At 43.0% G+C, this 27,367-nt stretch overlaps 1 protein-coding gene and 1 long non-coding RNA gene across 3 annotated transcripts; one reads left to right on the top strand and one right to left on the bottom strand.

The window, feature by feature from the left end:
• Window positions 1-606: 606 nt before the first annotated feature.
• On the bottom strand, window positions 607-27,076 carry ACTR3B (actin related protein 3B). Of its 2 annotated transcripts, none has more exons than XM_079946986.1 (12): window positions 26,884-27,076; window positions 19,606-19,661; window positions 19,017-19,141; window positions 17,836-17,946; window positions 16,967-17,062; window positions 14,803-14,910; window positions 13,003-13,146; window positions 11,680-11,853; window positions 10,032-10,124; window positions 3,552-3,677; window positions 2,009-2,092; window positions 607-1,012 (listed from the first exon to the last, which is right to left on the bottom strand). In XM_079946986.1, exons 1-12 carry the CDS (start codon window positions 26,925-26,927, stop codon window positions 707-709), a joined length of 1,467 nt encoding a protein of 488 aa, XP_079803112.1. In that variant the 5' UTR covers window positions 26,928-27,076; the 3' UTR covers window positions 607-706. The 2 variants fall into 2 exon arrangements, with proteins under 2 accessions (XP_079803112.1, XP_079803111.1); XM_079946985.1 differs by having other exon boundaries at window positions 768-1,016; window positions 26,884-27,065.
• LOC307199359 lies at window positions 2,099-3,278 on the top strand. Its single transcript, XR_013831923.1, has 2 exons — window positions 2,099-2,265; window positions 2,366-3,278. It is a non-coding gene; the product is annotated as an uncharacterized lncRNA (long non-coding RNA).
• Window positions 27,077-27,367: the final 291 nt, after the last annotated feature.

Genomic DNA, 27,367 nt, shown 5'->3' with positions numbered 1-27,367 from the left:
TTTAACAACGAGAACAGTTATCTGTGTGAACATGTTCACAGCTTTTATTTAATCAGTAGCCAACTACTACTCACTAGTCCCCAAATTTAAAAAAAGAAAACACGAATTAAATAAATAGCAGTAATAAATCTCATACATTACTTTCGGAGGCTTAAAAATTCATCTCACTCACATAAAAAGCAGTACCATTTTCAAAAACACACTTACATACTCAGAGAGAGCCTCACTGGGTTGCCTTCCACTCTATGCCTCAACCAGAAAGTGGCAACACTCCCACAATCCTCATGCATCGCTAGTTCTTTGTGCTCACTCAGAAAACCCACCCGGTAATTGTCGTAAAATACAAAATTCTCCAAAATAAAACATTTGTATTTCAAGGTTACAGTACTTTTAATTTTTCTACAAACTAAGGCCCCATTTTACAATCTCGTCTGTTCAGGGAAGACCATGAAGTCTCAACAGGACCCACTGAAATCAAAGGGGTAATTTTCAAGCATAAAATCTCCTCCTTACATACTGGACTGCAGGGCTGAGATCAATGCAGGAAACTTTTGAGCACTCTTCCCTGTTCCAGAAGTTTTACAGAAATTTTGGCTTTTTCCCCCCCTTGGCCTCTGTTTATCCCTGCAATTCCTGTTTCCACCATCTTCCAAACAGGAGCTGCCCCGTATGTCTAGAAGCTAATGCTGAGAAGAGTCTCAAATCGTCAGCATACGTGTGACTTTTGTTCAAAAGGTTCTGGGTTGTCCATTTCATTGCAATGCATGATTCCACTGCACATGGTAGGACTGAAGTCTTCCTCCCCAAGGCAAGCGAACATTGACACTTGTGTTCTGATATTTACACAAAGTGCTTTCTTCTCCTCGCCAGCAATAGGATCTCCATTAGACACAAGAGCAGGCACCACCACACGACGAGAATTAAGACATAACTCCAAAGACAGGATTGTGGCGGCAAATACCAGGACCGTATTCCTCATAATCTTTCTTGGTGTGACATACTTCAAAGAACTCTGACTGAGAAAACAAACAGAGAAAGCGAGGTGCATATGAAGAAGCAAACAAACCAAGATTAATAACAAAGCATACTACAAATCAAGTATGAAACAAGTGTGGTAAGTGCAAAATAAGATCAATCAATGTACAGTGGAACCTCGCTTTTGGAGCATCTCAGAAGCTGGGTGGTTCAGAACCTGAACGCCGAAAACTCAGAAGTGAATGCTTCCATTCCCAAACGTGACTTGGGCGTCGAACGGCTTCTGAGGCGCGTTTCTCCATTTTCTCCATTGAAATTGCTGGCCACCCATTGTATCTCGGTTGTCGAACTTTTCGGAAGTCAAACCTCTTCCGGAACAGGTTACGTTCAAAAACCAAGGTTCCACTGTACTCTAATTCCTTTCTTGGATGTTGGATTGGAAGCAATGATTGGAGAGAGATTGGACTTCGGAAACAACAGTGGCCAATTGTCTCGGTTTCAGGCATACATATACACACACACTCCAAAACGCATTGCTACCCTCAACAGCCCACATTACTTAACAATACAATACAATTCAAGAGAGATCAAAGCATACCTTCCTACAATTCACCACAAATTATGCCATAATGAGTAAATATGAATGTAAAATTTCAGATCTGTCCTGCAAAATTGAGCAAAACAGAAAATAAAAAGTGGTGCCCTCCCAACATTTTTGGAGTAAAACTCCCACAACCCTTGACAATTGGTCATGCTGGCTAGAGCCGATGGGACTTGAAGTCAAACAACATCTGGAGGAAACCATGTTGGCTACCCCTGAAACAGAAGAACTCCATGTGATAATGCAAAATAAAACAATACTCAGCAATGGAAAGAACACCAAACGAAAGTTAATCTTCTAATAATTCTCCTTTATCTAAGGAGAATTATGCCACCGTGAATGGGATTACCGTGAATGGGATTGGAGCAGATGGCCTCCAATTATTTTCCAGTAATGTTATTCTATAACAAAGTGTTTTCATAAGAGACATACTGTTGATGCAAGCATTGATCCTCCGAACCAGACTGCATAGCGCTGCATATGGTGACTTATCACTTGAACTTCAACAGGTTTGGGCTGAAAAAGCAAACACAACCAGCAGTTCAGTATATCATCAAAACACAGCATGACCTTGATTAACTGAACCTGGTCAGAGAAGCAACTGTACCTTAATCCCAGATGGTTGCTATGAGAGAAGGGAAGGAGAATTCTGAATGACCAGCTATGCAGAGACAAACAGATGTACTGAGGCTGGTACAAAACAAAATAAAAAAAATCCTTCCAGTAGCACCTTAAAGACCAACTAAGTTAGTTCTTGGTATGAGCTTTCGTGTCCTATCTGTAACTGAGGCTGGTACAGATTACTTATCCAGCATTCATGCAGCTTGCCCTGTCTGGGTCCCACATGCTGTTACTAGTCCCCACTGCTTCAAACAGCCTCTACCTCCTATCCTGCATAGCTGGCACATGCCAGATCCAAGCACCTCAAAACACATTCTCAGCTCCCCACCCACGCATCCCACCTTCTGGCAAAAGGATGCTAAATCACAGCATTGTCATCTACAGTCCAGAGGGGAATGGACAAGGGAATGCAGAAGTATCCCTGCTTCTATCATTTCTATACTGAGGGCAGTGGCTCCATTTTGCAGGTCTAAATTTTCACAACAGCACCTCCAACTGCTGAAGAGACCTAGTTCAGTTATGAACCAGCAACACCTTGCAGTTGTGGCAAAAAGGAAACTCTCAAGTACAGATATTGGAGGAATGAGCTAAAATGCTTGGGGGGGGGGAAACAAAGAAGCAAAGCTATATCTGGCGCTTCTGAATGTATATGATGGTCAGAAACAAGATTCTCCATATAAAAAAATGTTTATGTTTATCCTGGTGATGGCGAATAATTGGTGGTATGAGGGAGGAAGTATAATGGAATGGCGTAGGTATATGAGGCATGTTGCTTTCTTAGAGAAATTAACAAAGTACAAACACTAAGGAGGATGATTTTACAGGTAATTGGTATGGCTTTCTGAAGCAGGCTTGAAATTCTTTGAATATAGCACTTGTTTTGGTCACCCATGGCACACTGTAGAGAGACCCGTGAGGATAAGTGGACTATTAGTTACTGGATATGGGGACTATTTCTGCATTTCTTTGTATTATTGTATTTATCATGCTATTGTTCTGTTTTTGTTGTTCAAACAATAAAAATGTTTCCAAGAAAGAAAGAAAGAAAGAAAGAAAGAAAGAAAGAAAGAAAGAAAGAAAGTTCTAGAGGACTCCTGAATGCCGTGATTCCTTTGGATTGGGAAAAATCCAGAAACAGTCAGAAGCAGTGCTCATCACATCACCTCCTCAAGTGCTAGAGCCAGTTAAAGCCATTTCCCCTTTGCTGCAGCATCTCAGGTCTGGGCTTTGACTTCACTAGATGCTTTTAGTACACTAGTAAAAATGTCATCTGATTTAAAGGCCTCATTAACAGAGCTACATGTGCACTTGCTTTGCTCGTTCAGGCATTTAATAGACAGTAAAACCCGTTTACCTTTATCCGACCACCACTGAGCTCTTCACTGGTTTTCAGTCGAGCATCTACGACCCTCTTCAAGTCTCTCTGCAGCCGGCGCCCAAAATCCCTGAACATCGTGGATCCTCCTGAAAGAACCACATTCTATAGGGCAAAGAAATGGAACAGTTTTTGCCCTTTAGGCTATATGACCCAGGAGCAGCACTGAGCACATGGCAATTGTGAGATAAAGTGCCATGTGCACGGCCACTGGAGGAAGAACAGGACACAAATATGCTAAAGAAGAGTTTGGATTTGATATCCCGCCTTTCACTCCCTTTAAGGAGTCTCAAAGCAGCTAACATTCTCCTTTCCCTTCCTCCCCCACAACAAACACTCTGTGAGGTGAGTGGGGCTGAGAGACTTCAAAGAAGTGTGACTGGCCCAAGGTCACCCAGGAGCTGCATGTGTAGGAGCGGAGACGCGAACCCGGTTCCCCTGATTACGAGACTACCGCTCTTAACCACTACACCACACTGGCTCTCGTTACATTTGGTCATTTGGAAAACTGGTCATGCCAGTGGCCATAAGCCACTGTGTAGCCATAAGCAGACAACCAGCTTACCAAGCTAGCAACTATAAAATGCTGCAAGTTTACAATGCGCTCAAGGCTGTTTTGGGGTTATGTAAATCTGCCCTTAGCCTTAACAACACAGAGAGACTTTGAAAATAAACACGAGGAAAGGGATTGCAATCCTGAAAGACCTAAGACAGACCTGCCCTGCCTCAATAGACACAGAAACACATGCAGGGTCAACTAAAAGCAACAACATTAATGCAACAGCATAGGTGGCTTTTAAAGGTATATAGCAGGACTGAGGGGGTGGTTCAAACTGGCCCATCTAGTCCAGCATCCTATGCTCACGTTGACCAACCCACAAGCAGGACAGAAGCCCAAGAGCAATCTCCCCTCCTGACGTTTCCAGCAACTGGTATACAAAAGCATACATACCACCTCCAAGGTCCCTGGAGGCAGAGCATAGCCTCCATCATGGTTTGTCATTGACAGAATTACCCTCAAGTAACTGGTCTAATCCTTTTTTAAAAGCCATCCAAGTTGGTGGCCATTACTGCCTCCTGTTGGCTTATCTCACACATGGGGTGATTTGCGCTCATGAATGGCCTCGGTCCTGTATACTTAAAGGAGCATCTCCACCCCCATCGTCCAGCCCAGACACTGAGGTCCAGCTCCAAGGGCCTTCTGGCAGTTTCCTTGCTGCGAGTTGTGAGGTTACAGGGAACCAGGCAGAGGGCCTTCTCGGTAGTGGCACCTGCCCTGTGGAACGCCCTCCCAGCAGATGTCAAGGCAATAAACAACTATTTTACTTTTAAAAGACAACTGAAGGCGGCCCTGTTTAGGGAAGTTTTTAATGTTTGATGCTGTATTGTTTTTAATATTCGGTTGGAAGCCACGCAGAGTGGCTGGGGAAACCTAGCCAGATGGGCAGGGCATAAATAATAAATTATTATTATTATTATTATTATTAAAGAAATTAACCTCTTCCTCCATGCCCAGTTCTTCCAACACTTTATTGTTTGTGTATCTTCAAATATTGTATCTTCTGCATGTTTTCCTTATTCTTAAAATACATATGACTGGGGGAGAAAGGAAGGCACTTGGGTCTCCCATAGCAACAGCCTGTATCTTCTTGGACAAACCCTGACTTTTGAGTGCCATGAGTCTTAGTGGCATTTTTTAAGTGCTCTAAAAAGTACAGAACGTATATGTATTGTGACCTAATGATGGGAGTCTGTCTGCACCCGAATCTTCATTATTCCTCACTCTCCCCTTGAGCTGACCCACTTCCATATCAGCAAAAGAAGTTGAGCTACCCTGCCATCATTTCAGCACCTTGCATGCTGCAATCTATATTCTGCGGTTTTCACTGTGCTGCACAATAACATTCAAGTAAGTATAGTCCTACCATGAACTAAGGGCAGCTTCTGAAAAAGAGCACCAGTTGTAGTCAAAAGAAATACCATATTTCATTATTAGGCAGTACAGCCAGGTGAGTCATGTTGATCAGACAGTGCCACCTATCGATCACGGTCAGTTTTTAAGCTAACATCTTTAAACAGCCTTAATGGTTTGAAGGCATTTCTTTAATCAGCCTTCACAGTTCAGGACCTTTGTTTTTATCCTGCAGACAGTAGGGCTGTGTGATAAATCGCCGTATCACTGAATACCGGTACGTACTGAAATAACATCATGGTAAGTGTTTCAATAAGGCAATATACCAGCGACTAGCAAATCACTTAAACTACTCTTAAAATTAGTTGAAAATATATTAAATATATTATATGGAAGTTTATTTAAAGTTTTTATTAAATCTACTACTTCCTTGCATTTGAAGGCCTTCCATCGCCGCAGGGAGCCTTGTCAAGGTCCTCGGCTGCTGCAGGGAAGCACGGCACACCCTCCACTGATGTGGGGAGGTATGGCTGGACCCTCTGTTGCCGCTGGGAGACTCAGGAAGGCCCTCCGCTGCCACAGATATGTATCACAATATTGATATTGTGATATTTAAAGGTAAAGGGAAACCCGGACCATTAGGTCCAGTCGTGACCGACTCTGGGGTTACGGCGCTCATCTCGCTTTACTGGCCGAGGGAGCTGGCGTTTGTCTGCAGACAGCTTCCGGGTCATGTGGCCAGCATGACTAAGCCGCTTCTGGCAAACCAGAGCAGTGCACGGAAACGCCGTTTACCTTCCCACTGGAGTGGTACCTATTTATCTACCTGCACTTTGATGCGCTTTCGAACAGCTAGGTTGGCAGGAGCAGGGACCATGCAACGGGAGCTCACCCCGTCGTGGGGATGCGAACCGCGACCTTCTGATCGGCAAGTCCTAGGCTCTGTGGTTTAACCCACAGCGCCACCCACGTCCCCATTGTGATATTTAGCTGGTGATATATCGTAATGTTGAAAACCAGGTATCACCCAGCCCTAGCAGACTGCATTTTTTTTAATGATATTTATTAGAAGTTTCAAAAATTACAAAAAAAGCAAAAGAGAGAACAACAAAAAATTAACAAAACATACATAGCAGTACATCAAAAAAGAAAGAAAAAACACATAAAAACCAATACACCAATCACAATAAAAAAGAAAGAAAAAACACACATCCAATATTCCATATCTCCATCCTTCATTTACTTGTTTCATCGACCTCCTCACACCTCCCTTTTTGTATTCTAGTTTAGTTATTTGTTTTAGCAAATTCTTTCCATCTTTCTCAATTTTTATTAAATAATTTGTCTTAACATTCTAACCTATTAGTTAACTCAGCAAATCCTTTCCATCTTTCACTATATTCTGTCATTCAATTTACCTTAATTTATTTTAACCTTATCTTTCTATAAAATACCTTAAAGCTTAAAACTTAATATTTATTTGTACATACTTCCTTCCTAGCAGACTGCATTTTGTCCAGCAAGCCAATAGAGCTATTTAAGTCAAATATATTGATTTCCATCACATTTGGACTTCAGAAAAGAAAAACTTCCCAAAACAGAGGAGCTTGGTAAAAAAGGGAAGTTGGCAAAAAGAATGGGAATAAGATCAAATCTCTCCAGAATGGTGTTGGGTGAGTGAGTGTCAAAACAACAACAATAGAAGCTCAGCTAGAATGCATACTGCAGCTCAAGAAAGGTACCACTGAGAGCAAGAGGATGCCAGCATGGCTAACGGGCAGAGTGAAGAAAGCTAGTTGAGGGGAAAAAAGCTTCTATCTTCCAAACAAAAAGGAACATAAAACTCTGGCAAAAGAAGGAAGGAAACAATAAGGCGTTTAAATTAGAAGAGCACACCAGGAAAAAAATAAGGGCCAGCACTAACAAAATGTTTTAATACATTATGAGAAGCTTGCATTCTGCTAGGGAGGTGGCTGGACTTTTGGACAAAAAGGGAATCAAAAGTGTACAAAAGGAGGAAAAGGAGACTGCAGAGAAGCTGAATTCTTCCAATCTGTCTTCAGAGTGGAAGACGTAAAACAGATCCCTGTGCCTGAACTAACTTTCTCAGGAAGGGAATCTGAGGAACTGAGGCAAACAGTTATGACAAGAGACAAAGTTCTAGGCCTTACTGACAAATTGAAATTTGAAAAATCACTGCATCCAAATGGCATCCACTTGAGAGCTTTTAAGGAACTCAAATCTGAAAATTGCTGATCTTCTAACAAAAAAAACCAGACACCACCTCTGAGCAGGCCCATCGCACATGTCCCATCTGCTGTATTTCAAGCAGTGCAAGGTTACAGAGCATAGATACACCCATGGTGTGTTTCAAAATTGCATCAGTCACCAATTATAATAGTATTTGATCACTTAAATTTCATTTTTAGAAACAATTGATTTTCATCCATATGTTTCCTTTAATGTTCAACCTCCCTTGTTCTATTACAATCAGCTACAATTCCAAAATAAAATACTATTTAAATTGTGCAATTTTAATTTTATTTTTAAAAGATAAGAAAGTACCCAAAATGAGGGTGATTAGAACCCTGTACGATTGGGGAGAGCTGGAACACTCTGAAATGCATAATGGAGGTGATCATCTTTGATTACTGCCTCACATGGCCAGCCATGTTGAAAAGAGCACAATTTTGTCAGCTGAGTGTAAGAAAACATTGACTGATGCTCAGAAAGCAGCATAACAGGGAAAAATATGGAGCACTCCGGGGAAGATCTAAGTAATTTAATCCCAGTTGGAAAAGATTTAAGAAAGAGAAACCAACGGAAAGACAGAAATTAATAAAAGCAGACTTCAGCTAGGCTCCCTGCTATGGAGAGTGCAGTGGGACTCCCAAATACAGTGTTTAGCATTTAAATTACTAACATACCCTAGAAATACAAAAAGGAAGGAGCCAGCAGGGAAGGAGCAGCACTCTTTGTTATTACCAGAGTGCTAACAATCAATTTCTTCTCAGAGAATCCACATGACAATAAGGCTCCCATTTTCCTTCAGTTCTTTTCTCTCAGGGTTGCCTCCCAGATTATTTTCCTTCAATTCTTTAGATACATCTAGGGAAGTAGCCAAATAATACCCAGAAACTGGCATCATTAATGCATGAATAGCCAGACAAGCTAAGGGCTGCATCTTCAACCTACACATAATTAGCTTATACAATTCACAAACAGTGTGGTGTAGTGGTTAAGAGTGGTGAACTCGTAATCTGGTGAACCGGGTTCGCTTCCCCGCTCCTCCACATGCAGCTGCTGGGTGACCTTGGGCCAGTCACACTTCTCTGAAGTCTCTCAGCCCCACTCACCTGACAGAGTGTTTGTTGTGGGGGAAGAAGCGAAAGGAGAATGTTAGCCGCTTTGAGACTCCTTAGGGTAGTGATAAAGCGGGATATCAAATCCAAACTCTTCTTCTTCAGTGGGGTTAGGTACAGGAGAGAATTCACAAACAAAAGCTAGCTACCAGATTAGGTGGCTTTCAAAACCTATTACAGAAAAATTCATGGAGGGGAGAGGGATCCATCTACAGTCATTACTGAAGCAGAATCTCCACAGACAGTGTATGTCTGAAGTGTCTGCTATTTACTAAGTTTCTCGAAAGGTATGTTTACATGGCAAATGCCAGATCTTGCCACACTAAGGACATTCTGATGAAAGTGAGATGACTATATATATAAAAAAGAGTCTCATCTAGTATTATCATGCTAATGAATAGCTTGAGAACCAGCCTGTGGAAGTCGAACCTATCAGAAGCACTCATTCTCACTTTATGTCTACACAAACCTTCAGGAACTTTTCACCAACGTTCTTACCTATTTTAAGGGAAATAAATGCAGGAAGTGCCTCTCAAAGTTCAAGTTTTCCCCAATTCCCACCCCTGGCTGCATTTGGATGGTTGTATTGCAGCTTAATAAGCCCAAATATGCATTCCCTGCTCTCCTCTTCCTGCAGGGCACATCAACAGAGTGAGTTCTCCAAGGAACCATAATTTTCTGTTTTATCCAAACAGAAAACTATGGTTATCACCTTTGGAATGAGTCAGGATCTGCGAGATGATTTCTCCTGCCATGTGATCTTTAGATGATGAGTGGTATACGAACGTAATAAACAATAATAACACAATCAACTTCTAGGGATTGCAGTTGGTTAATATTACTTGTACTGCCAATCTATCACACCACCAAGACATGACCACTGCTCTTAGATATTAAAGGATTAAGGGCTTCTGTCACTTATAAAACTAACTGCTTTCACTCTTTGTTCATTCGTTTTGGGATTTGTACACATAATACGCTTTACAGAGGCTCCTCTGAATCTATGTCAGAGGTGGCTCAACCATGGTCCTCCAGATGGTGCTGGATTAGAGTTCCCTCCCATCATTGATGACCACTGGCCATACTGGATGGGGCTGATGGCGTCCAACAATATCTGGGAGACCAAATGAACATGCATTAAGTTACCCCCTCCCCCAAAAAAGACACACCCCCCCAAACTGTTACCTTATATAAAGGGCGCCGAACATCAATGGGGCAGTTCTGTACAACGTCATCAACAACATTTGAAATGGATTCCATAAAGTCTGGATTGGCAAACTAAAAGAAATGTACGTAGAAACACAGGTGATGGGTTCATTATATGCACACACAAGCAAGGCTGCGGTGAAAAGGCTAAAGAGACATCGTTTAGAGGACTATGTTAGCCCATTGCAACAAGAAACGTCTCAGAGTGCTGTGCCACAATGAAGACTGACAAGGTCATATCCACCCAAAAGACAGCTCAAGTTGACATTGGTAATAGCACCTCCTTACTGCTTAAACGTCACATGTGCAGCCACAGTAGTAATTAATATCATTTGTCTACCACCAGTTTGTCCCACAGATAATCAGTGGGTGTTAACTTTCTTTCTTTTTTTCATTTGCATTCACTTTGTTTGTATGTCGTTTTCCACACATGAAAAAATCATGCTCAAAGCAGCTTTCAACAAAGAAAGCAGGAATGCATTAAAAAAACCCAACTCAGTACAAAAACAATTTTGTAATAACACAGGGGAGCAACAAGTAACTTCTGTAATACATTGGCATCAGTGCAGCCACCACAAACTTATCTGCAACAGTTATAAGTTAACATAATATGTTAATATCATATCATGGAAGAAGTGCTTCTTCCATGGCTTATACAATGCTTAATACCCATTCCTAGTTGTTCTCAGTATAGAGACTGCAGGAGATTAAGGGCTAACTCCCTCGTGTTACCAGTGTTACATGGTAAGTTCCCCTAAACTAGAAAGCAAAGAGAACTGTTAATAACAGTTGTGTGTGTACATTTAATTCTAATGCATCTTACTATGATTCAGCCACAAGGTGGTGCTCTCTCACAAGAAGTGCCATTACATTCCTTCCTAATATGACTAGTAGAATTATTACTTTTAATATTATTGTTGTTGTATAGAGTGTTAGAGGAGGGGCAGTACCTCTGGCGGGGGATACATCATGCTCCTTCTGGGGTAGTCTGTCCACCTGTGGCTCTTAGACGCTGTCAGCATGTGACAGTGGACACACACTGGAAACACCTTTTAACTGGCCGGTTAAACCAGGTTAAGGGTAGCTGATGGGTCTCAAACCCTCAGTGAGTCAGGGGCCTCCCCTGCATGCAAAGACACACTCCGGTGGATTGAGCAGACAAGACCAATAGTGGGTCTAAGAGTCAAGAAGGCAGGTTTCTGCACATACTATAGAGGGAAGTGAGGGGCAGATGGGGCTCGTCAACCTGGGAAGGGAGTCCATCTAGGAGAAGAAAAGCTCTGATCATAACCTCTTATGCCTTGCAGGGTATCTTCAGGAAAAGAAAAGGATAAGGAGTTAACCCTACACAAATCCGGAGTGGAGTCCCTAAGGTGCTTGGATGGCGCCTTGTACACCTCCTTCCAGCAACTCCTGCAGTCAAGATGGTGCCAAACGCATTGCTTTCTCTGAGAGGAGGGTCTTGTCATCTGGGCAACCCATGACCTCCAGACACACTGCCCTGGCTTGTGTCCCAGAGAGCTCACTCCAGTGCCACAGTGGCCTGTCTTCACCCCCTGAGGCACACTCCATTGTCCCTCCAGAAAGGTGGATGCCAACAACATGCACTAGTACAAAAGACTCTTACCTCTGGATGAAAGAAGATTTCTGGCCCAAGAAACCTTTCATAACCAACATCTATGATAAATTTATTTTTGTTGATTGAATTGATGCCTGTATATTGCTTTATCCACTTGCGTGGATCTGTATCATACTTGGCAAATTCCTTCACTATGTCTGGACAAATATAACAGTACTTTTCCTATGAAGAAATTCAAAGATGAAGAAACACAATTATTTTATTGAATTAAAGGGATAGGCCATCTGAATGCAAGAAGGTCTCATTCCCAATAAGGTGTACATCTGTGGCCTTTGGCATGCAATTGAGAAGAGACACAGCAGCATCCAAATCAGTAGGAATCTGTCGCCCTGTCTTAAGAATGCTACAATCAACAGCTTGTGAGCAAATGGCACTCTATGCTTGTAAAGAAGCACTCTCCTCTCTGGGTGATCTGCAGTCGAAGAGAGAGAATATCCCTTGCAGCACAGCTATATGGGAAACACCAGTGGGAGGGTTTGCCATCTGAACCAAAATTCAGGGTCTCGACCTCTTGAAGCCCATAATAAGCACAAGTAAAAAAAGTGGAACTGCAGCATATCTGACTGCCTGTTTACACAAAATATTATCTTTCTATGTCGCCAGTAACATTAGCTCCTGCAGGCAATTATGGCCAGAAGCAATTCCCATGTGTGGCCAGTGCAGAGAAAAACATAGCTCACACGAATTGCTTGCAGGCATGCCTGCAATCACCTCATGTGACTGGATAGCCAAGGGGCTTTTGCCACTGAAGTTGATGCCCTTCCCTATGCCTGGCAAGTGGGACAGATCTAGCTGGCTGGCTTTGCTCTGGTTGTCAATAAGCACCATCTCTCCCTTCTGTTATAAGGAAGAAGAGGACCAGAACATATAGAACCATTGCCTCAGAGGAAGAAATGATTGCCAAATAAAAAGTTTGGGGCTTTTGAAATTAGTTTAATAAAAGTCTCGACTCTGCACCAGTTTTGAGTTTCACCTCTTCTTGCTTTCTCAGTCACCGCTACCCTAGTTTCCCTTTCACGACTTATTTTTCCCATCAACCCCCTCCCTTATGGGACACAAAGGGACAAAAGTGTGTGCAAGATTACAGGAGATTATCCTGCTCATTTCCTTTCCCCAGGTCCCAAAAACTCTAACTAGCTGCCTATGCATGGCACCACTGTGCTGCAACAATCACAGAACAGAGTCACTAGTAATAAACAATTGAGAAAAGATGTGGCAGGGGGAATATTTTACTACAAAGTTGTTATATTTCAATGATTCACTGGCAATCTATTTCTGGGCAGGCTTTGTTAGTTTCACAAAAGTGTTTACCTTTATGGCTTTAGCTGTCTCCAATGATTGTTCGGGTGGAATTCCCACCTCCCTCTCCCTTAGGAGCTGTTGAATGAAATATGTAATATCTCTACCTGCAATGGGGATGTGTTTGATGCAACTGCCAATTACATAACCTTCTGCCTATAGGAGAAGGAGAAAAAGGGGTTATGAGTAGTAGATCCATAGCAACATGTTCAAACAGTTGCTGGTTTATAGCTCAAGAGAAGCCATACTGATAGCACAATCCTATACATATGTCTATAGACATAAGCCCCATTTAGTTCATTGGGACTGACTCCCAGGTAAGTTAGTCTCAAGCAACTACAACCTCTCTTGCAGGTGACTAACTTTTTTCTGCCTCAACTTGGATTGCACTGGGCCCACAGCAAACCAGCCCCTGAGATGCCAACTGCTACAAGAAGCCACCCTTTGGCACTGCTGTCGCCTAAAGCATAATAGTCAGGCATGCAAAATATGTACTCATGAGAAATGCTCAAGACAACCCATTTGCCAAGCGCATAGTACAAAATGGGATAGAAATAAGAAGGGCCCTGGTTCAAGCAAAACAGTTGTGTGAACCAGTTCTTACTTTCATGCTCTAAATGGAAGTTTAGCTTCTTCAGGGTCCCAAAAGAATTAAGCTGCAGTGACAGAAGCACAGTTGAAAGCATGCCCTAAGGGAGAAGCAGCTATTTTAATCAACCTGGGCAGGGATCCAAAAAGCTACTTTTCATGCACCCAAAGGTTTGCATGGTCCCAGTGGGGATTTTGCCCTTTTCTTTCATCCACGTCACCACCTTGCCATACTGCACTAGAAATTACTGCAATGCACTCTTCTTCAAGAGCCTGCCTTTGAAAAGCATTCAAAAACTACAGCTGGGGCAAAACGAGATGCCCTTTTTGGGCTTCCACAGATGGAGCCCTTTTTGAAGAGCACATTAGTCAAGCTTTGCATCATCTCCTGTTCATTTCCAGCTGCAATTCAAAATGCCAGTTTGGGCCTAGGATACTTGAAGGATCACATCCTACCACATGAATTTGTCCTGCCACTGCGTTCAACATTCAAGGCCCTTCTCCATGCTTGACACTTTGAGAGGCATGGGGTGGGGGGGGGGGACAGACAGCACAAGGCTTTTTTGGTTGCAATATCCAGGCAATGAAACACCCACCCTAAAGGGAGGGTTTTATTTCTCCAGGCATTTGGCATGTGTTGAATTTTTTTTTTTCAGCTTTCTGTGTTGGTTTTGGTTTAATGTGCTGTCTGCTGCTTTATTTGTCATTTTTATTGGATTTTAGATTTTATTGTATGTGCTATTTAATTTTAAGTGGAAGCTACACTGAGGAGTCTTCCAAAGCAGGATATAAATCTTTTAAATGCAATAAATGCAAACTACTTGTAAATCTGAATGGACTTTCAAAGTGGTTTACAATAAAACAAAAGAGACTTTTGTTCAAGAAACAGGAATAAAAAATTCATTTGAGTTCTTTGGCTTAATGTATAGATTCTGAGATCCTGGACAACTTAGTTTTTCCTACGCAACACCGTTTTTATATGTCCTTATTTTCAAAAGGCAAGCAAGATCTTCAAATGCTTCACTCAAAAGCATGGTCTTATTTGAGATCAAATCATTGTGTGTCTACCACATTCTGATACTAAATGTTAAACGTGTTCATTTAATAAATTCCCTTCCTTATTATTTCAAAAATTCACATAATAATATGCCTGTGCTTTTCAGCTGTGGTAAGAAAAGCACATAATGTTGAATATACATGATGCAGAACACATATACCACTTACCACTGGAATGACATGGGTCACACCATCACCACTGTCAACAACAGTTCCAGTTAAAGTACGTTCCCCAACTTGCCGTGAAGTCCAAGACGCAGCTAAAGCCAACACAGCCTGCACAGGGTAAAAGATTACAACCGCAACCATTCAGCAGCCATAAAACCACCACCCAAATTTCCAGCCAAATTGGGAACTAACAGATTAAAAACTAGAAACCTAAGAACTGCTAGGAACTTGAGCTATGAAACAGGAAGCCTTCCGTTCAAATCCAGCTTAAGCCAAGAGTTAGCCTGAGGGTCAAACCAGCCGCCATGATAACTGAATGAATGCAATTCACATGTGCTTTTTTGTTATGTAAATAGAGTGAAAGCCTGAACAGCTAAAACTACTATTTGAGGTTCAAGGAAAGCTTGTATTGGCAGCAACAGTGGCTTCATTCAAGATGCAAGTAGCAACTTTCAAGAGGCCAGTTTTTTCCACTGTGATGGGGTGGGAAGAGAAGTGACGTCATAAAGAGATGATAAAATGATAGAACCATAGAGTTAGAAAGGACCCCATGGATCTAGTCCAGGCTTCCTCAACCTCGGCCCTCCAGATGTTATGAGACTACAATTCCCATCATCCCTGACCAGTGGTCCTGCTAGCTAGGGATCATGGGAGTTGTAGGCCAAAAACATCTGGAGAGCCGAGGCTGAGGAAGCCTGATCTAGTCCAACTCCTAGCAATGCAGGATATGCACCCATACAGGGATCAAACCCGTGATCTTGGTATTATCAGCACCACACTCTAACCAACTGAGCTAACCAGCACCGTTCCCTCCTTATCCCCTCTGCCACAGTCCAGGGTTTGCCCAGGATTCCCCATAGGTGCTATTAACATAACAAACTAACAAAAAAACAAGCATGTGGGGCAACAGTGGCCCATGCAGCAGTGAAGGTGAGGTACCCCAGCCCTCCTGGCTTCCGAACACAGCATGAGGGGAAGGGACAAGGCACAGGGAGCTCAGCATTGTGTGGTGCACCAGAGCTACTCCAGCACTTATATATCTGCCCAGCACCAAGCTCCCTGCACCTTGCACTCCCCTTTCTGGTAAGCATTAGTGCCACGCTGTGTTCAGAAGCCACAAGGGCACTGGTGTTGTGGTGGAGCCACAACACAGGCTGCTACTGATGTGGGAAAACATATGGGGATAATAATGCCAGTGTTAAACAGCCTGTTAAAGGGATTGCCAAGACAGCAATATGTTAAGAACTTTAAACATTGGGAAGGAGTTAAGTCTTATCTATAAAAAAAAACCTCTATCTGCTATATAAAGCAAGCAGAAAGGTTGCCTGCTGGGCCACCTGGGGGAGGAGGGGAGAGAGACAGAGAGAGACTTCATATTATGCCACTTCTAAGAAAAGTCTGTCCCAGTACCATTAGACGTAGCTTCTTGAAATGCAAAGTTTAGAGCTTAAAGTGTTTTTATCAATCACTTTCCACAAATGTAAGTAAAACAAGAACTTATAGATTGAGTTGTAGCAAAATCAGAGGTAAATAGCAGGAACATAGCATGCATTAAAATCCACATAAAAAGGTAGTTCATGTACAAAACAGATACAGGAATGCTCTATTGGTCCTGTTCACCTTCAGTTTAACAAATGATCTATTTGCTTCCTTCTCTCCCTCATTAGCTATCCTTTAGCTGGCACTCTACCTAGCCACATTAAATGGAGAGGTGAGGCCACAGGACCCACTCCACTGGTTCAGCTGAGAGACCCATCGAACCACATTTGGCTCCTCCTCTCCCCTCAAGTGTTTCCATTTAAGCTGATCATTATAGAAACATGATAATTTTAAGAACTGGTGCTGGAGTTTGCTTGCTTTCATCTTCCCTCCTCATTCCTTTGATTTTCCATCCTTTAAATTGCAAACCTACGGGCTGCAACTATATCGTTTCTCACTTATTGTTTGTAGGGTGCTTTTTGTTACAAGCCTTTTTGGCTGAACAATAGATAAAAAAGCACTAAATAAATAAATATGGATTTCATCACATCTAGCAAAAGTTTTCACCTCCAAATTAAAGCAACCTTCACACTCTAAAAACCCTTAATTTAAGTAATACGCGCAGAGATGTCCATACTTTATTCTGCAAAGATATTGTTCACTGTTAGAGAGATTCACTGTTTACCTGAACCGCAATGTAAAGTCCTGGCACGTTAAAAGATTCAAACATGATTTCTGCGAGGTATTCTCTGTTCTCAGGAGTATTCAGTGGTGGCTCAGTCTGTTTTTAAAAGATATTATTAAATTATAAAAGCATAAAACACATTTTATTAAACTTGGCATTGACACTTGTGTGTGTGTGTGTGTGTGTGTGTTTAGCAGTGCTGTTTTTATAAATATATGTGAATCTAAGACAGTCTTCCTCACAACCTGCTGCCTTCTAGATGTTTGTAAAGGTAAAGGTAAAGGTACCCCTGCCCGTATGGGCCAGTCTTGACAGACTCTGGGGTTGTGCGCCCATCTCACTTAAGAGGCCAGGGGCCAGCGCTGTCCGGAGACACTTCCGGGTCACGTGGCCAGCGTGACATCGCTGCTCTGGCCAGAGCCAGAGCCAGAGCCGCACACGGAAACGCCGTTTAGCTTCCCGCTGGTAAGCGGTCCCTATTTATCTACTTTCACCCGGGGGTGCTTTCGAACTGCTAGGTTGGCAGGCGCTGGGACCGAGCAGCGGGAGCGCACCCCGCCGCAGGGATTCGAACCGCCGACCTTTCGATCGGCAAGTCCTAGGCGCTGAGGCTTTAACCCACAGCGCCACCTGCGTTTGTACTGCAATGCTATTCAGTACTGCAATGCTATTCAGTACAAATGCTATTCTAGATGTTTGTACTGCAATGCTATTCAGCCCCATCAGGGACAATGCAGTCCAAAACATCCACAGGGGAGAAGATGAGGAATACTAACCTAAGAAAACATGGGACTAACTATTCCCCAGATTTTTTAAAAGTTGTAAAACGTACATTTAAGAATGGCAAGCCTTTGGCCTTTTCCGCTTACCATCAAGAAGTAGTGATCTTCTGGTTCAGCTCGAAGATATTTAAAAATAACCTGCTCCATGAATCTTTCCATAAGATCCCAGTCTTCCACAATACCATGTCGTATAGGCCACTGAAGCAAAGGTAAATGGAAAAGTATCACACTACTGAAAAGCATGTTACTTTTGCATAATATGAGTAGGTTTGTATTCTGTTGTCTCAATCCAGCAGACACGCTGCACACAAGGAACTCATCATGAGCAGAGCCTGCCCCAATTGGCTTCCAAATAAGAAAAACAAGTCATGCCCGACACTGAAATGCTGAAGGGAAGAGTCCCTTTGCATGCCATGTTCTGTGTACACACCATAATTCAATGGCTTTCATTTGGCAAATAATATGAACCTGTCAAGGCAGAGTGTGCTCTGACCTTGCCAGGCCCTACATACACCAAGTGAGAGTGCTCTCAAAGTCCTTTGCAACACCTTAACTCAGACAGCAGTCAGAAAAGCAACAGTACCAGGACAGGAGATGAAGCATGGGAAGGGAAGAACCGTTGCAATGCTTGGCCTCTGCCTGATCAGGAGAAAGCCAACATAAACCTGAACAAAATATGTAGACACAGTGCCATGGTTTACGGAGTCACATATGCAAGGAGCTTGCAGTCTAGGTTGCAACAGCAGGAGAGAGGAGAGAGAAGTAAAGAGAAAGGCAAGGGTAACAGGGGACAAATACATATGTACACATAACGTTGACTGAAATGAAAAAGAAGTAAGGACTAAGGGTGGAGCTAAAGACTTCACAGGTTTTAAAGAAAGATTGGAAGGAAAGAGGCACCAAGTACTGGGAAGGGCTTCAAGCGTATGGGGCAGCAAAAGAGGAAGAGTGGAGGTGATTAAAGGAGCAAGATACTTTTGTGTGGTAAAGGATAATCAAGTCAGAACTCTCAAATACCCAATTCTTCTCCATGCATTGGTCATACACTCTGGGGTTGCTACATCTTAACAACACATCCATAAAAGAAGTATTGTGGAATCAGATTGGTTAAAACATGTGTCCTCACTAAACTGCACTGCGCTACATCTTGCAACAGCCTGCAGAGCTACATCTTGCAAGAGCAAAGATCAGCCTGCCCCACAGCTTCTTTCTTCCTTTCTTTTCTTTCTTTTGTTTGAAGGGTGCTTCATTTTTTACTCCAGCCTTACCTTTGTAGCATAGGTAGGTTTATCTACGGCTTCATCTCCAATGAAAAAGTCTAGATCATCAATTCCTTGAGTAAGCCTCCTCTGTGCTTGGTCACCAACTTTTGCCGATTCTCTTATTGCAATACCTACATTAAAAGAATTACAAGAAGCCATCCCATTAACACCACCCTTTTCTAAACTCTAAAATCCTAGCCAAATATGTACAATTTCACAGCCAGGTGGCATCTGCAATTCAGTATATAAATGGACTGAAAGATTATTCAAGTTGTATCCATGGTGTCAGGTAAAGAGGAAGTCCCTTGTCTGCTAAGGCAGATCCCTGGCAGCAACACAATGGAGATAGGCAGGAAAGAGGACTTGTCATAGCAACCAGAAACTGGTCTAATGGGGGCCAGACCTGGCAAAGAAGGAAAGCAAGCTTTTCTCTTCAGTTATCCACTAGCCAAGCACAGTAGTGTAGTAAATACCATTTCTCAAAAAAGAGCAAAATGTACTCCGCCCAAAGAAAGCTGAGCTAGAGAACTGAAAAGCAGTTGCCTCTCTTCATCAATCAGCACATATTTTATAACGAAGAGTAAAAATTACTTACATGATGGGATAATGAATTGTGGCTCTGTATTCCCTGCATAACCCAGTTTTGTATACCTAAAACAAGAAAGTGAACCAGTCTTCAAATGCGTATTGTGGAACAACAAAGCTGCTGTTATACAAATGTGCTACACAAAATACTGTATAATTAGTGACTCACACAACACTTAGTGTTTGGACTAGCCTTGTGTTTTAACAACTCGCTTGGTAGCCAAAGGTGATGAGGTATATTCCCTGAAAGTCTGTAAGTTGGCTGGCAAAGCAAGGATAGTTCCCTTCAATCAGGTAAGAACCAGTAACCATTTCACCAGGCTACAGTTTAACCCTGTTCTTCAAGAGACAATCTGAGGACCTCATCAAGGACCGCTATGCCTCCCATAAGATGCTAGTAAAATTGAATTGCCATGTCATGAAATGATGCATGTCTAAAAAGTGTGTCACCAACATGAAAAGTTTGGAAAACTCTGGTCTATGGTGTACTCGGGGCAGCATCAGGGCCAACTTGAGGGCCAGGGAAGGGGAGCTGCTGTTGTCTATAGAAACCCTCTCTGTGTCTTCAGGGTCTCTGTCAAGTTGTTGGGGGATCTAGACTGTGTGTTCCTGACACTGGGCAATCAGGACAGATTAGAGATTCTGCTGGTTTACCACCCACCTCGCTGCCCAGCAGTCTCCCAACCTGAGCTGACAGAGCTGGTCTTGGAGGCAGTACTGAGGACTCACAGACTGCTGGTTTGGGGGGACTTCAACATCCATGCTGAAGCGACTGGTCTTGGGGTGGCTTAGGACTTCATAGCTTCCATGATAACCATGGGGCTGTCCTGACATGTCTCTTGCTCAATGCAAGGCACACTCTAGAGTGACCTTGTTTTCTCAACAGGGCAGGAAGAGGGTGATCTGAAAGTGGGGGGATCATGCCAATCCTGGCCCAATTGCACTGGCTGCCAATTCATTTCCAGGCCCAATTGAAAGTGCTGGTTTTGACTTATAAAGCCTTAAATGGCTCAGGAACACAACACCTCAAGGACTGTCTCTCCTCATAGGAACCGACCCAGACCTTGCCATCATCATCTGAGGCCCTCCTTGACATGCCTCCTCCATGAGAGGTCTGGAGGGTGACAACATGAGAATGGGTCTTTTCTGCAGTGGCCCCCTGCTTGTGGAATGCTCTCCAAGGGCACCAGGCAATCATTCCTCTTCTCCCAGGCCTTTGGTTAATTAAACAATTATGTGGAGCGGGCATTATTTTTTCTTTTTATATTGTAAACCACCTTGTGATCTTCAGATGAAAGGCAGCATAGAAAACGAATAAATGACAATAATAATATACCACCACTTTTGAGAAGTTGTATTAATTTACAGCAGAGTCCTGAGCATGCTTTCCTAGAAATAAGTCCCACCAATTTCAGTGGGACTTGTTCCCCAGGCATGTATGTTTAGGGGCATACTAAAAAGTTATAAGGCTTCCCACACTTCTGAAACTAACAGTTAATATGAATTGCAGTTTGACTTCAACATCAAGGCACATGTCATTCCAAACAATCTTAATATAGATCATTCTGACCATGTGAAATCAGGGGCATGTAAACTGATCGCTAGGGAAACTTGTCAGAGAGAGAGATGATTTATACAACCGAAAGAGGAGCAGAACCTGGCAGACAGTGCGTTTAGGTAGAAGAAATGCAGTAAAATAAAAAATTCAAATCATGGCCTGGGAATGAGATACAGGTTGAGTGGTTATTAATCAAAGGATCAAGCAATTGCTAAAACCATTTTGGGTTCTACTAAGGAAACACATGCCTGCAATCTAAAGGGCTCACATCTGAAGACTGCTTAGTTGGGGTGTCTAGAGGGCACTATCTTCTTATATCCAATGCTAGCTAATATGTATATGAAGCCACTGGGAGTGGCCATTAGGAATTTTTGGGCCAGGAGCCATCCGTATGCTGATAACACTCAGCTTTATTTCTCCATGACATCTTGAGTCGGGAGAGGCCATGAAGTCCCTGGACAGGTGCCTGGAAGCATTGGCAGGATAGATTTGGGAAACCAAGCTGAGCTTGAATGCTGGCACTATGGGTGAGTGGTTTCCATGTCTGAGACACTGGTCAACTCTCTACCCTGGGTGGGATTACACTCCCCCTGAAGGGCTAGGTTTACACTCCAGGTGTGCTTCTGGATCAATCTTTGTCACTGGAGGCCCAGGTAGCCTCAGTGGCTAGAAACACCTTTTACCAGCTGTGCCTGGCACAACTATAGCTGCTCCTGGACCAGGAAAGCTTGGCTACAGTAGTTCATGCACTGGTTACTGCAAGTCTGGATTACTGCAATGTTCTCTATGTGGGGCATCCCTTGCGCTTGATCCGGAAGCTTCAATTAGTGCTGCAACACAATTGCTGGCAAGAGTGAAACCCTTTCAGCAAGTAATTATCTCTGCTCAGAGATCAGAAACTGGTTGCTGATTTGCTACCAGGCCAAGTATAAGGTGTTGGTATATTTATTTGCTTGTTTTATTTATTTAATATACCAGTAATTTATACTCCACTTGATTTTTGAAAAGAAAAAAAAAACACTTCCTAGTGGTTTACAAGAGATAAAACAGTAAAATCAAGCCCTTAACAGCTTGGAGCCAGTTTACTTGTGAGATCACCTTACCCCATTCAACCACTAATGTGTGGAAATGGCACTGTTATAGGTCCCACATAATACAGTACTTGTTCTACATATATAAGAAATCAATAATTTAGTGTGGCAGCACTCAGTGTCAACATACAAATGCTTACAATAATAATATGCTTATTTCCAGAACTAGAAAAATTTCAGGCACATAGTTTTTGTGCGCAATTTGATATTTTTCATGACATTTTTCAAACTAAACTCATTTTGTCCTATAAAAGTTTTACACAAATGCTCAAATTATGGGGAGGCTTTTTGGAGTTTAGGTGTGTGAGAGAAGTGAGTGCATTTTAATGGCATCTTGAAAACATCTGTTAAAAAGCAATCCATTAATTGCTTTTTATAGCTCAGTCAGTAGAGCATGAGACTCTTAATCTCAAGGTTGTGGGTTTGAGCCCCATGTTGGGCAAAAGATTGCATTGGAGGGGTTGGACTAAATGACCCTCATGGCTCCTTCCAACTCTACAATTGTATGAGATCTCTGACTGCCCCCTCCAAGCAAAATGTTAGCTAATCCACAGCCTCGCTATAGCCTGTGTCTCCTCTGCTCTCCGTGTAATTTGAACATTGGCCAAATACCAAGGAGAGCACCTTCTCCACTGTGCAATCTCCATAATCCATCAAGGAGGCCTGCTTTGTACCAAGCAGAGAAAGAAGCGCAGACAGAAAGGCATTTTTAGTTACTCTCCCACTTACGGAACTCTTTTCCACTTACCACATCCAAACCAGCATTTGTTTTTATTTTATTTTTTATCAATATTCTCTCTATTGGTGTTGCTTTCTGGTGAGAAGGTTTAAATAAGCAGATAATTAGAATTTTTACTTTTCTACATATTCTGAACTTTCAGAATAGAACAGACCATAAAACCGAAACAAATGGATCTTCCAAATCATTTAAAGAAGGAAGGAGGGGGCGAAAAAGATTTCAGAGAAGAACTCATTTTCATTTCCTAAATTAACAAGTGTGTGTGTACATACTATAGATGGCATCTAAAGAGCAAAACTAGTCTCTGGAATTCTACGCTAAAGGAAAAAGTCATTTTCACCTGTAAGCACAAAAACCAACACCTGAAATCAGAATACTATAAAAAAATTGTGCAGTTACACTTAATTTGCGTATTTTAAACCAAATGGCCCAGGTCACAAGAACTGCACAACTAGCTATGTGTGTCCAGCAGGGCTTTGGACTCATGTTTTTCAAACCCTGGTCCCCCACTCTGCATGGCAAATCTTTCAAAAGGAGCAATGTTTTAAAAGTAGCTTGTGTTGTGTCCTCTAAAAGCCAAGTGCTCTATGGGCACACCCAAGCCCTGAGGGGGCACTAAAAAAAGATAGATCCAAGCCTTTTTCTCCTAGACTTTTACAGTCTGGTTAGAGTCGTTTATTGGTCGTGTTACTTAAAAGGGAAAGTCTAAAAATAAATGCAATGGGCCGTGAGGGAGGGGCATTGGAAGAGGCATTGCTGTTAAAAAGCATGGTGCTGAATTTCCAGAGGGGCAGTTGTGTTAGCCTGCTATAACACGAAACAGCAGAGAGTCATGCAGCACCTTTAAGTCTAACAATTTTATTATGGCATAAGTTTCAAAGGACTTCAATGCATGAAGTGCTCCCTAGAGTTGCAGGTATAGTGGTTGTGGTAGGTTGTAAACAATAAGGTCAAAAGGAAATTAAATGCAGAAAAACAACAATTATGTTAACAGTGGTCATCATAAAAACAGTCGTTGATAACACAGGCATCCTGGCATTGGAAATCCAATTTACACCTAAATGATTTTTATTACACTTTTTCTCAATTCCATCATCATCATCAAACCTTTATTGGCATCAATTCTCGATTCCATGTGGATACTGAAGATACAGTCAAAATTAATCATCTTCACAATGTTTTGTGGGTTTCATACTCTCCTGGCAACAGATGGAGACTGACACAGACTCCAGCCTTACTTGCTCAACTAGGACTTGCTTATCTGTGACTGTGACATCAATCAAATGGCAAGAAAGCACTGGTCAATTGCTATACAATTCCTACCATATGGCACATGTGAACTTCCTAAGAGAGTTCTATCCAGTGCTACTCAAATTCAGAACAGACCAACTAAAATGAATAGATATGTCTAACTTACATCCATTAATTATCTACTCCAAGTAGAAATTTGTTGGCTACAACCCAAGAATCCTGCAATCTAGGAACTCTAGGTGATCAGCCAGCACTTTCCAAAAAGCCTGGTCTCCAGCATGCCAGCCAGACTTAAGAGGGGTTTGCCTTCTTGGCAAAGCTTGGCCAATTATACACTTGCAAAATGTGAAGTGTGTGTGGAGTAAATTGGGCAGGGCTTTCAGGAGGGTGTTGGCAGAATTTGCAGTTGTGGGATTTGGGGGTGCATGTGCAAGAGGACTTCAAAAAGAAGGGTTGTAACTTGGGTAAATATTATTCCAAACACAGGAAGAACTACATTGTTGTCCATCTGGTGACCATATACAAAAAAAACCTTTTAACCGTTTACAGAGAGATGGTAATTTAAGAAGATCCTCATCTGCAGCGCTAGAAAGTGACAAGCTACACCTGTCCAAGTGCTACAAATAAGAACCATACTAAGTCAAAAATTCCCCTACCCAGTGACTACTGGAATTATCACCCCTCCACCAGTTGCTTCTATGGGTCAGTTCCAGACTAATGTAGCTGCAGTGAGTTCACCTTCACCTTAATATCAATGTAACAGCTGATTCATGATAAATTTAAGTACCATTTATTTTAATTAGAACCAAGCGTGACTAACAAAGATCCAGCCCTATGGTTTTAACCTTCCCCCACCATTACTTTTCTTTTAAACCAATATGGGTTTAAAAACTTGATTTTTCCCCTTTTACAAGAAGGCTGCAAGAGTTATTATAAATCAAAGATTTATACAACCTGTAGCACACAACTGCAGGTATGCACATACATTTCAAAAAGTATTCAATGAATAGATAATTGCAGGTTTATAACACTGATGAATTTCAAGGTTATGTGAGAATCAAATACTTTAGCATGTATGACCAAAAGCTTCTGTAGTCACCAATTCTTCTACAGGAGGTTAAGCAAGCAAACAGAGGGTGGGGGACTGGATGGGGTACAAGGGCTTTACATTCAAGGCCTAAGAGATGGATTTTGAAATGAATTTGTGATTTAACCCTGTCATTTGCATTAGGGAACAGGTGAGGAGAGAGGGAAGGATAACATCATCACACTGTACATATAAAACACTTTCTGCTTCCTACAAGGAACTCCTTCAACAAATTCCAGAAACTGACCAAGTGGTGGGGAGCCTCAACATGCCAGCATATTCTCAACATCTTCTGAATATACAATCAATCATATCAAAATATATGAAATATGAGGTTGGAGGAAGAGTTTAAGAGGTAGGAAAGCTGGCAAAATAATATAACTGAGAGAAAATCCACAAGGGACCAGAAGAACAAAAGGGATGACAGTAAGGCAGAAACCCAACAGAGGCAATCATTTTAAATATGCTAAATTGTGGGTATGGCAGGCAGAGAATCCTTGGACTGCGTGCTGAGCTAAGGGTGTCTCAAAAGCATGATGAAGGTCAATGCAGGTAAATACACCACTAAAAGAGAACATAAAATGAAAGGTCGTTGGTTGCTTTGGAGATAGCCCTGGTTCAGGGGAGGGTGTGCTGTTTGTGTAAAACAAGGATGGCACAAATTAGCAAGGCGGGGGTGGGGAGAAGTATTATGAGTTCATTTTGGACACTTTGAAAGCACTGGCAATGGAGGACAAGAGAGCAGGAAGGGCAGAACAGAGAATCCTTAGGATTTCAGACTCCTGGCACTTCTGTTCATAAGAGGGAAACCTAGATAGAGGCTTGCTTCTTAAAACTGCGGAGATGAAGGGGCATTTCTAGAGGAGATAAAGCAAAGAAGCTATTCTTATTTTTTAATTTATATACTGCTTATGTGCCAAAATGACTTCTTATTAATAGAGGCCACCGAAGGCATCAAAGATAGAAGGGAGACCAAACGGACCCTGGGGTGCAACCCTTCACTAATCTCTTTCGGCTAACTGTTTTCAAGGAAGAAATAGGCCATTTAAACCTGGCACTATAGCAGCAGGAAGGGGAGAAGAGGTACCAAGAGAAATCTCAAATCCTTTGGGGAAGGGAACATGCCGGAGGAGGTTAGCCTAAGAGCAAGCACCCCCTGGGTGGGTGGAAGAAAAAGACGAAAGGGCAAAACTGGTGGTGGCAAGTATGGAATTTGGGGCGGGGGGTTGACAATGAGAACACGTACCGCCACCCTGAGGAGAAGGGGATCAAATACTAAGCCGCATCAGGATTTGGGGTAGGGTGGGGTGGTAAGATGCTGGCAGGGAGAGGCTGCCATGGGCAACCCCGAGATGGAAAGAGGAGATCGAGAGGAGAGGCAGCGAGTCTTTTTAGGGGGGAAAGAGAACAGGATAAGGAAAGGGGGCTGTAAATGGAAGGGCCTTGGTGATGGGAGGAGGGGGCTGGCTCCTTTCGGGGAGAAGGCGCCCCAGTTCTCCGAGAGAAGGTGCCCATTCTGGGGCGAAGGAAAGGAGGGTTTGGGGGGGGGCGCCTTCACTCACCCGGTGCCGCCGTCCACGACGCACGGCGGCAGGTGGCTCGCCATTTTCGGGGAGGCGGAGGGGCCTGGGAAAGCCGCCCACCACCAGCAGCCGCAGCCGCCACAGCAACGCTCCGCAGCCGACGAGCCTGACAGCGGCACGCTTGCGCCAAGGCCCACGCTTCTCCCGCCGCCGCCACCCCCCACCCCGCTCCTCCGCACCCGCCGCGGCGGTTTTAAGCGAGGCGACGCAAAAGCCACCCGTCGCCGCCGCCGCCGCCGCCGCCGGCGCCTCCCCCGGCGGCCATTTTGGGATGTGGCTCAGGCTAGGCCTTTGCCCTTGGTGTCAGCGGTCGCCTAGCAACAGGCGCGGCTGAGGCTGGAGGAAGAGAAGAGGGCCGACGTGCCAGGGGAGAAGCCCAGGGGCGAACAGCGGGAAATGTGCCTCCTGTTCTTTTCTTGTTTATAAATAAAGTGGCATTTAAAAACGAGAGTGTATAGCATGA

Source organism: Podarcis cretensis (assembly GCF_951804945.1).
Source record: "Podarcis cretensis genome assembly, chromosome: 12".
NCBI lineage: Eukaryota > Metazoa > Chordata > Lepidosauria > Squamata > Lacertidae > Podarcis > Podarcis cretensis.
This window is presented reverse-complemented; position numbering and strand designations above follow the sequence as displayed.

What these genes read in the sequence shown, in the direction of transcription:
- ACTR3B (XM_079946986.1), bottom strand. Translation starts at nt 26,927, where the DNA reads ATGGCGAGCCACCTGCCGCCGTGCGTCGTGGACGGCGGCACCGG. An exon ending in TTCGGCGCCCTTTATATAAG is followed by an intron (nt 3,678 to 10,031) that starts GTAACAGTTTGG and finishes TTTGCCCTATAG; the next exon opens with AATGTGGTTCTTTCAGGAGG. An exon ending in TCAGTGGTGGTCGGATAAAG is followed by an intron (nt 2,093 to 3,551) that starts GTAAACGGGTTT and finishes TTGCTTTTTCAG; the next exon opens with CCCAAACCTGTTGAAGTTCA.